Source organism: Austrofundulus limnaeus, unplaced genomic scaffold, assembly GCF_001266775.1.
Source record: "Austrofundulus limnaeus strain Quisiro unplaced genomic scaffold, Austrofundulus_limnaeus-1.0 Scaffold15, whole genome shotgun sequence".
Classification (NCBI taxonomy): Eukaryota; Metazoa; Chordata; class Actinopteri; order Cyprinodontiformes; family Rivulidae; genus Austrofundulus; species Austrofundulus limnaeus.
The window spans coordinates 297,930-308,762 of record NW_013952417.1 but is presented as its reverse complement, the minus strand read 5'-3'; the positions used below and the strand labels follow the sequence as shown (position 1 = coordinate 308,762).

The following is a 10,833-nucleotide window of genomic DNA, read 5'->3' as shown; positions in this document are numbered from 1 at the left end:
TCTAAGATAAGCATCCTTGTATTTTACATCAGTCAGCTTTCTGTAGCTTCTGGTATTTCTCAACATAAGCTACTTCCTCAAATTATAATGTCCAAAGACCTACAGTATCCTTTCACTCAGTGGGGTTCTGTTGTCTGAGATATAGCATTACACCGAGGGCCTGCTGTAGCATCTCCAGCTGTGCTAACAGATTCTGCTTGTGAATAGTGGAAGTTAGTCCAGCGGAGGGAAAGGGTAATACCTGTAAATAAACAAGACGGGACTTTTGAACTTTTGAGAAATTCTTTAATATTTTGTGCATAAAGCAAACACATGCCTGACAAAGAGCCTTTATTCATGACGTTGCAGGTTTTAGAAAAAGAAAGGCACAACACAAGGTAGTGCATTTAGATCCCTTGCAGTTGTGCTAACTGCACAACATGTGTGTGCTTGACAAAAAATAATCTATTACCAAATGTGAACATTGTTTTTGCAATTTAACATTCAGACTTATTTGAAAACGATGAATACACTACTTTTGCTCTTTTTCTCCATTTTATTGAGTGTCCATCATTTGAACTGATTCATGGACGACATCCACAGAGAGGGGGGTCTCAGTTTTGGTCAGGACGGCTGTGGTGCCAGGCTTATACCTGTACTGTCCCTCTCTAGAAGAAAGACAAACAAGTAGCAGCAAATAAATTCAAAATTGCTTTCATACATTTTACTAGACTTTTTACTTCTTACTGCAGCAGTCTGTTTTGTTTTAATGGTCTGAATTCACGTTATTTTATGAGATTTGTATTTACAGTTTTAAAAGCAGAACATCCACATTTAAAGTCTACGGTTTTAACAAGTTATAAAAAACATGATCAGATATTTAACAGGTTTTTAAATTATTCAAATATAATTTGAAGTGAGCAAAAACAGATTCCACCATGACATGATTTATTAAACACAAGTAAAGTCAAAATTGGGAAGATGAGGTACTTATTTCCAAACAATCTGATGTACATCATTCTACAGAGAAGAATATGAACAACTGGAAACATGTGACCAATTTAAATAATCCCAAGACTGGACAACCCAGTAGTTCATGACAGCATAACTAGAAAAAAACAGAATAAGTGTTGATTTTTCTTTTGGGAAGGACAGTCAGGAGACATCATCTTTCCCTCTAACAGGAACATCGCTTCCAATTGTGTTTAATAAAAAAGTTGAATTTGTTGTGTGTTTTTGTATACAGGTATTTGAAGTGTTGTAGAACCTGGTAAAGGCCAGATCATTTTTTTATCATATCTAATAAAATCCTGAAATTGAAGGGGGATGCTTCTTTTTTCCACGACTGTTTTTTTTTAAGAAGCACAATCTAAAGATTAATCACAGATTAATCACAAATTAATTGTAAATTGTAACCGGTTTTGACCACACTCACCTTTTTCCTTTTTGTGTGGGCTTGTCATAACCTCGCAAGAATTGAACTCCGGCCTCAGTGATGACGCACAGATCCACATTACTGCCTGAACCCAGATCGCAGAATATCCCTGCAGCAATTGCATCTCCTACAAGCTGCTTTGCATCCTCCAGCTTAAAGATAGAGAAAAGGAAAATGTAGTTTTTTTTTACTTTTTTCAACCAGACACAAAAGAAAAGAGAACACAGGCTTAAGTTCTAGTATTGTTCATAGACTAACAGAAAACTTTAGTGGTCATGTTGCCTTTATATTGCAAAAACATTCCTCATCTTGTGCTTTGTTTCCTCCGGCCCAACAGGGGGCACCAGTTCTTATAGTAGAGCTAAGATAGTGTATCTGACAAAAGCATCAAAGTAACATGGTTGTGTTTGAGCATATTTACATACTGTGTCCACTGATCCATTGCACTGATCTGGCCAGTAACTCGCTGGTGGAGATACAGGGTGTCAAAAGTCACAGGACCCCCTTTTATTTCAAAAGAAAAGGGAAATTACATATCTGATTACCCCAGCAAGCTATGGGTGGGGGCTGGGGGCTGTCTTTGGAAAGACTTGCTCTTGATATAATATGGCAGCCATGTTCTGGACATATTCTAAAACAGGGCTATTCAACTAAATTTCTCAGGGGTCAGTTAGTGCAGGCCAACACCTGAGGGGCCTAACATCCAGCAATTAAAGTCATTATATAAATAAACCAAGTATTACAAAGATCTGTTACCTTTTAATTAGTTTACTTTGCTGCATTTAATCATGAATACAACATAGAGGAACCCTATGTAATAAAAGAAGGGATATTAAAACAACAACAAAAACAACTGACACAAATATTAGTTTGACATATTTAACTTGCCACATTTTTAAACCAATTTTATTTTTACTTATCTTAATTTTATATTCTACTCCTTGTAGTTTTAAGTGTCTTGGGTTTTCATTTAAATGGTTTTTACAAGCTTTTTGGGCAAGATTCTAACGTTTCTGTATACCACACATGTCTATGTTTAACTTAAAGAACTTATAGTTATTAAAGTAGAAAACCGATGGTTTGGGCTTAAGAATCAACGAACTTAATGAACCAATTGGTGGGCCGGATTTTGGTCACCAGTGGGCCTGACATGGCCCACAGGCCTCCAGTTGAATAGCCCTGGTCTAAAACACAAGTCCGCTCACACATTGCTTGAATATACATGTCGTTTTCCTCCTTTCTTTCTGAAATAAAAATGTGTCCTGTGACTTTTGACTCATGCTGTACAAGCACTCCATCCTGGTTCTCAGTCCACTCTAATACCGAACCCCTTGTTACAGATATTAGTCACAACATGATCACATCTGAGAGGGAAGGAGGTCATTTTTACCTCCATGTTTGGTTTGAATCTGTCCTCAAACACTGCCACAGCAGCAGCAGCCCCAGAACCTAAAACAGAAATAGAAATTTATAGTTTATGTTACTATTTCTTTGCTTGTTTGAGTTTCTATGATTTGTTAATGGACTTCTCCTGTTAAAGGGGGCTTATCTTGTATTTCTCCAGGCACATAGTTCAATTCTATACCAAAATCAATTATGTTACCTTCAGAGCTCAAGGGTGGAGTTTTATACAAACATATTAATTATATATTTTATTTATTAATAAATATATTAATTTATAATAATGTGCTTTGTACCAACCAGCAAGTGTTTACACATGGCTACCATAAGATAAAGAAGGATTTCTCAAACATGGATGAATAAGTCAAAGCAACACTGTGGGCATTTTTTGATGTGGAAATGACATTATAACGTGATATAAACCTCAAAAATGTTGATTTTGAATAATACACCCCTTTAATTCATTGTCACACGAAGGCAAACATTGTTTTGTGTCTGGATATTTGTCTGTTACCAAAATAATTTTTCTCATCAACTACTGGACATTTGAAACAAATGTGGATTTTTATTCTAGGAAGGACAAAAAATTATCCTCTGTGTAAATACTGTACGTTACAGTCCAATCAACCAGTCCAATGAACAGTTTTCTACTGATTTTGTCAGGGGTCGAGGTAAATGAACCCAGGAGCAGGCAGACACAAGGAGCTCAAAACAATAAAACTATTTATTAAACAAAAGCAAAGGCTGACGTGGCAGCAAAAGACATAAAGTCAGGGGACTCAGGAAGACACGGACCAAGACTGATGGATCATTTCATACAGTGAACCAGCAGTAAATGACAGAGAGGAACCAGAATATATACACAGACGGGAGGAGAAATGAACAACAGCTGATGGGGACTGATTACAAAACTACTGACAGATGAGTAGATTAACTAGGAAGGAACTGACTGAGGACAGAGATGAAAGTGTAACACACAGGGGAAACACCAGAGGAAGACAGAGCACAGGACACAAGACAACACATCCTGATTTTTTTAAGTGAAGTACGACGTTATTCACCAAGGGAACTGTAAAACTGTTTAGGAAAATAGGTCAGTGTAAAGCAAGTAATACGTATGCTTTGTACATATAGATTTTATTGATATTATAATGTATATTAAGCTATATAAATGTTATATTAAAACCATTTACAGGACATAATTTAGCACACTTTTATAATTAATGATAGAAAAAGTTCTTTCCAGTACATTTGAGCTCATTATTCTTTTAGCTCATGTACAAAGAGCTGACAGATTGTGCTTCTGGGACAGATCAGGCAGTAACAGCTGCTAACCCTTCCCTACAAACAAACTTGCAGTTTTGACCAGTTTACATAAAGTATATTATTTAACATTTAGCAAAAGGAAAAGAGAGCTAAATCAGTGTTTGTCAAAGTGGAGGCCCACCAGGGAGTACTAGGGGGGTCTCAGAGAGCGGGAGGGAAGATAAGAAAAAAAGGGGGAAAATAATTTAAATAAATGTTTTAAATCCTTATCATAAGATCAAATCTGTTTTTAATCAATCAGTATTTTAAAATATAATAATAAAATATGGAAATGTTATTCAAGTTTTATTACATTTTGTGCAGCATTGTTTGTGGGTTTGCAAGGGGGGTTGTCGGCCATGCTGTTTGGGGGGGGCATGATGACATGAAAAAGTTTAGGAACCCTTTAAATAAATGACAATAAAATGTAAGTGTAATTTGTAAACTGGGATGTTACACTCAGAAAGTGAGCTAAATAATGAAAATGTGTTCGTGACATTCTTTTAACATTTTATTTTATAGTTGGTGCCCTGTAGAAATGAGAAAAAAATCAAGACGCAATATCAATGAAACTTCAAAATGTCTTTCAGAAACCTCACTTCAGACACCTGCCCTGTCACAGCATACTGTAGATTTGCCTAAAGCAGAGGTTCTCAAACTGGGGTCCCAGGACCCCCAGGGGTCCACGAGAGAGAGCTTGGGGGTCCTCAAAAGATTTCACTAAATTGTTAATTTGGTTTTTATTTTAAAAAATGTGGAGAACAATGAACTAATAAAACAAACATAAAAAATAATAAAAAATATATATTCCCATGGTTGAAATGACAACAAATTATCTTTTAAAACAGCTTAGATTTATGAGTGGGTCCCTGGAATTGTTTCGCCCTTGTAAGGGGTCCCCAGACCCAAATAGCTTGAGAACCTAAAGGAAGTTAAACACTTACCCATGGTGAGGAAAGGCAGTTTATCGTAGGAGCCATGTGGATAGACACTGTACAGGTGAGCTCCGGTCACATCAACTCCTCCTACTATCACCGATGCGCCCATGTGGCCCTGGTACCTGAAATAAATACAGGCAGACAACTCTTTGCATCTTTATTTTTTTTTAATCGATGTTTAGCTTAAGTGTTAATTAAAAATAAAACAAAATGGTCACATTATCGCGACATATTTACCCTTTCCAGCATGGGTTCAACTCCCAAAGTTCACGACTAATAGAGCCAATTTTTTTGCAACAATCACAGCAGCACAGTTCTTTAAGTTCATCTCCACAAACTTGGTCCATCTAACAGTTTATTCTCGTCTGACCACAGCATGTTTCACAAGTCTGCAGTTTGCTTTTTGACAAATTCCAAATATTTATTTCATTATTATTATTTTTTGTGAACATGTATTTGAATGACTGCGTGTGAGGATCTTGACCCTTCTTGCTCAGTGAGAGGGAATACCGACGTTTGGGAAATAAAAAACACTATGCATCACTCGCAGACATCGATTGTTGGCGATTCATGTTCTTATGTTCTTAACTAAAAGAACAATCCAGCAATTAGCACATTGTAGAAAGAAAAACACTCATCGCAGCATTAAACTCTAATATGGAAAGCTAAACGAACTTGGTGAAAGCAGTATGGAAAGATGCAAGAAAACACAGGTTCAGAGGGCATATGTTAGCAAAAACTAAAACATGATAAAAACTTTACCTTAAGTCTAAGAAAGCACTTATTCCCCTTACCTGAACAGCATTTGTTTCAGCTGTCTGGTAACCATAGCCACAAGGGGTGGTCGGCCAGTATTGAGCGTATGGAGCTCCACGTTGGACGCCATCATCTGCGTGGCCATCTCCGCATCGGCAGCCACGCCGGCTCCACAGCAGCTGCAGGACACACAAAACATTGGTTTTAATGCTGGAATTAGATTATAAAACGTGGCCTATATTCATCACCCCCCCCCCCCTTTTGTAAATTTTTAATTTTTTTTTAATTTTTTGGGCTCCACGTTCTGTTTTGGGTCTTCTGGGCAAAATGGTCCAGAACAATCACCATTGATGTTGCCAAGCTCATTTTACAGGATATATCATGCATAAAGCAAACAATAATTCCAGCATGGAGATATCCATCATTCTTTAACGAAACCTAAAAGCTGATTTCATTGTACTCATTTTTTCATTTGACCCAACGGGCTTTCACAGGTGAATATACAAAAGTAATAAACAGGTTATTTACAAGGTACCTGCAGGGGTAACTACATGATACTTATTTGGGTATTTACATGGTCATTAAGAGGTACTCACTGGGCAATCACAAGATAGTTATCAGGGTACATGTAAGAGACCTACACAGTTTAGGATACTTATCTGGTAAATGAAGAGTATTTACAGGTAGTAATAGGGTTAAAATTATTCACGCCTTCATCACAACACGTTTGGACCACTGTAATTCATTGTACAAGGACACAGATCAGTCCTCATTACGTCGTCTCTGAGTGATTCAAAATGCTGCAGCCCAACTTTTAAATGGTACATGGAAACATGAGCATATAACACCTGTGCTGGCTACGTTTCACTGGTTACCTGTATCTTATAGAATTGATTTTAAGATTTTATTGTTAGTTTTTAAAGTTTTGACTGGGCTTGCTCCAACTTATCTACAAGATCTCCTTCATGTTCACTCTTCATCCAGAACATTGAGGTCGAACAACCAGATGCTTCTTGATGTTCCAAGATCCAGACTTAGGAGCAGAGGTGATCGTGCTTTTGCTGTATCTGCTCCCAATCTATGGAACAACTTGCCCATTCACATTAGATCTGTTCATAGCCTGGAACACTTCAAAATGCTGCTTAAGGCTCACTTTTACTCTAAGGCATTTAATTAATACTAGATCTGGCATTGTAACTTTTATCTGTTCTTATTGTTCATTGTAATTTTCTTTTTATGTATTTTAGTAATTTTTGTGTTGTTTATAGACTGCTGTGCAGCACTTTGGTGCAGCCATTGGATGTTTTTAAAGCGCTTTATAAATAAAGTTTGACATTGACATAGGGTACTTTGAGAGTACACAATGGGAACATGGTTATTATAATAAAGGTTATTCACAGTGTAATTACAAAGTAGTTACATGTGCTACAGGTTACGTACCTAGTATTAATGGTGGTACTTACATGATAAATTTAGTGCAGGAGATTCAACTAAGTTGCCCAGGGGCCACAGTTACAATAAGCTAATAACTCCGGGGTCAGACATGTAGATGTCATTACATAAATTTAAATCAAACATATTAGCAGGTGAACTGAGTTGTGTAGTTGTGTCAGTGATCATCTATATAAAAGGATCACCACTATTATGGGTATTTTTGTCATTTATGATTTTTTAAATGCAACTGGCTTTTTTAAAATTGAGCTCAGGCTCGTGTGATGTGGCCCCTGGACTGCCAACTGAAAAGCTCTGATATTGTTTATTTGGATACGTGCGTACTGGGTAGTTACTAGGGCTGTGTATTGGCAAGAATTTGGCGATACTATATATATCATAACAGAGGGGTCACGATACGATATATTCCGAGATATTGGGATACTGTAAGCAAGGCAAAATTTGCGATATATTGTGATTTTTTTTTTGTCCAAAAATTCTATTAAAGAAAAACCTCTTACTGACAAAAAAAGAAAGGCTAATGTTTACTTACAATGCTAATGCTACCCTTACTCTCTGGCGCTCAAGAGGTAGAGGAGCCAAATGGCTGGCTCACTGCTGCCAACTAGTGGTCAGAGGCTGAACTACAACATAAAAATGAACGGCTGGCAGGAAAGTTGACATTTTAAACCTTAATAAAAAATCGATACAGGGCTTTAGAATATTGATACAGTATCGAGAAATGAAATATCGCAATATTTCAGTGTATCGATGTTTTCTTACACCCCTAGTAGTTACATTGTACTACAGTGAACTTACAGTGTATATACAAGGTTTTTACAGAGTCATTAGAAGGTACATACAGTTACTGCAGGTCAACAGCTGAGGGGCCGAACATCCAGCAATTAAGGTCATGTAATTAATCCAAGTATTACAAAGATCTGTTACCTATGAAATAGTTTATGCACTTAATCATGAAAACATACAGAACCCTATAATAAAAGTCGTGGTAATAAAACAACAACAAAACCAAAAATAACACATTCTGCCTCCTATTTGCCACAAATAACATTTTGACATCTCTGAGTTTCCAAATTTTCAAACCAATTTTATTTTCACTTTCATAGTTTTATCTTCAACTGCTTGTAGTTTTATCCGTCTCGAGTGTGCATAGAAATGTTTTTACCAGCTTCTAGCCAAGATTCGGATGTTTCTATAAATACCAAACACGTCTATGCCTAACTAAAAGAACTTGCAGTAATTAAAGGAGAAAACCAGGGGTTTAAGCTTAAGAGATGAATGAACCAATTGGCGGGCACAATTTTGGTCACTCGTGGCTCGGATATGGCCCGTGGGCCAGCAATTGAATAGCACTGATATAGGTTACTAACTTACAGAATATTTATGGGGTATTTCAAATGTACAAACAGGTTGTATTATGAAGCCTTGTTACCTGTACAGTGCCACAATTTAGCTTTATTTTTAACATCCTTGGTCAGAGTCTTAATGTGACACCGATCTGAACAGATTTTACATACCTGTCTTGTTTTAAATTGAAAAAGCACAATGACAGAGCAGAATATGTACTCACTAGATCTTTGGCGCAATATAGTGAATCTTCATGCAGTTTTTATCAGCCACCACCATATCATCTGTGGCTCTTGTATCTGCTCCTAGAACCACTCCATCCTGAAACCAAGCAAAGAGATGCTCATTCCATCAGGCGAACAGAAAGGATTTATTTACTGTAGTCTCATTGCAGTCACTTATTCCAAACCAGGAAGTTGTGAAGCTTTTTGTTAATTTATTACTATGGAAATTTAAAAACTCATCCATATCTGTTCTTAATTGGTTAAATTTACATTATAGTAGACATTTCCTGAATTACTGGAGTGTTTTTTGTGTGAGACTGTCTTGTTCATGTGTCTCACCTTAAAAACCATCCCAGCAATGGTGGTTCCTGTCTTTCTGGCATTGGGAGCTTTGTATCCGGCTTCTGACAAATTGGACTCCAAAACTGCATTTCTGAAAACAAGAAAGGAGCAAAAAAACAGGACATTAGTGCTGATTCACTGCCCTGCCACCAGCTTCCGAGACCTTTTGTTGTTGTCAAACACACAGCAACTTTTTACCTGCGGGTGTTTTCAAAGGAGAAACCTCCAGTCTGCTGCTGATGGGGATTCAAACTGTGCAACATGTTAGGTGCTGATCTGAAATAAATAAACTGGATGTTTAATGAAAAGTCTGTCTTGCTGTGTGCCTGCCTGACTGAATAATGTCAGTGCTGTTCAGCAGTTTTTACTTTTACTTTCTCTTCTTTAGCACAGGCCAAACCTCCCAGCTCTACACTGTAAAAGATGTCTATTCTAACCAAGCATTTGTTATCTCATAGTTCAGTTGAATATGAAAATTAATTATTTGAGCACTATACGAAATATAAACAAATTCTACATGGCCACTTCTGATTATTTTTTGACTGAAAATAAAGCTATTTTTGAGCAGTGCTTTAGAGTTTTACATATTTTTTTTTGCAGAGTATGAAATGTGAAGTATCAAGGTGGAACCTGAAGAGTAGAGATAACAAAAGAAGCAGAAGTTTAACCCTTTACTGAAGCAACAATTAGGCCTTTTAAAGACTAGAGAAGCAGAGCCTGAGCCAAAGGGGTGCTGGGATGCCACCCAGTTAATTGATAAGTCATTACACATGGCATTGAAAGATGATCAATTCAAGGAAATGAGGAATACAGCTGTCCTGCCTGCCAATCAGTGTGATGAAGAAAACAATGACTTTTCTGAACCTCTGAATTAATATTAAGCAACAGTTTTGTGCAATGGTTCAGGTTTAAGAAACACAATAACGTGACATGACGATCAACAACAGCATGGAACAATATTAAAGGGCAAAGTTTAATAATTCACAATTAAGTATGTTCAACAAGACATCAGTATGCTCTATCTCTATTACCTTGTTGTTGTTGTTGTTGTTTTCTTTTTATGCTATTAATAATATGTTTATGTTATAATGTGAATGTACCAGCATAAAATATCTAACATAATAGTTTCCGTTATTTAATCCTGCCCCGCTTAAAAGCCTTGTATAAAAGTGTAGCTCTGCCACTGCTTAAGGTATGTAACAACTTTATTAATCGTTTATGGCAGCGTTCGCCTGTGGAAACATGAATTGTTTTTATATTCTTTACAACTTCACTGAGTCAAATTACCATATTGCCTTTTTGGCTGCGTGCGCATTTATGAATTGTTTGTAAGCAACGTCACGTTCAATCAAGGGCATAAATATGATCATCCAACTAAGATGGTGCTGCATTACTGTTGGGAACATTATCAGTTGAATTGTAATAGTTTTAGATGGACAGGCTAAAAATCTTGGTTTAACTATGCTCCAGTATAGTGAAACAGTTCGTCAGTCTACAATTCCACCATGGTTATTTGAATCTCCAGAAGTTGATCTTCAATTGGGGGAAATTCTTAAAAAGGGAAAGACTCCAATATGGGTTGTATTTAATAAATATTTTGAAAGATATAAAGACAACATAGTTATTTATACAGTATATATACTGTATATATATA

At 36.7% G+C, this 10,833-nt stretch overlaps 1 protein-coding gene across 1 annotated transcript; it reads right to left on the bottom strand.

Annotated features, from left to right (window-relative positions):
* Positions 1-304: 304 nt before the first annotated feature.
* psmb10 (proteasome 20S subunit beta 10) lies at positions 305-9,543 on the bottom strand. Its single transcript, XM_014002793.1, has 8 exons — positions 9,378-9,543; positions 9,177-9,270; positions 8,837-8,934; positions 5,853-5,993; positions 5,065-5,180; positions 2,805-2,863; positions 1,415-1,566; positions 305-647 (listed from the first exon to the last, which is right to left on the bottom strand). The coding sequence occupies exons 1-8, from the start codon at positions 9,440-9,442 to the stop codon at positions 536-538; spliced, it is 837 nt and encodes a 278-aa protein (XP_013858247.1). The 5' UTR covers positions 9,443-9,543; the 3' UTR covers positions 305-535.
* Between the last annotated feature and the right edge of the window lie 1,290 nt (positions 9,544-10,833).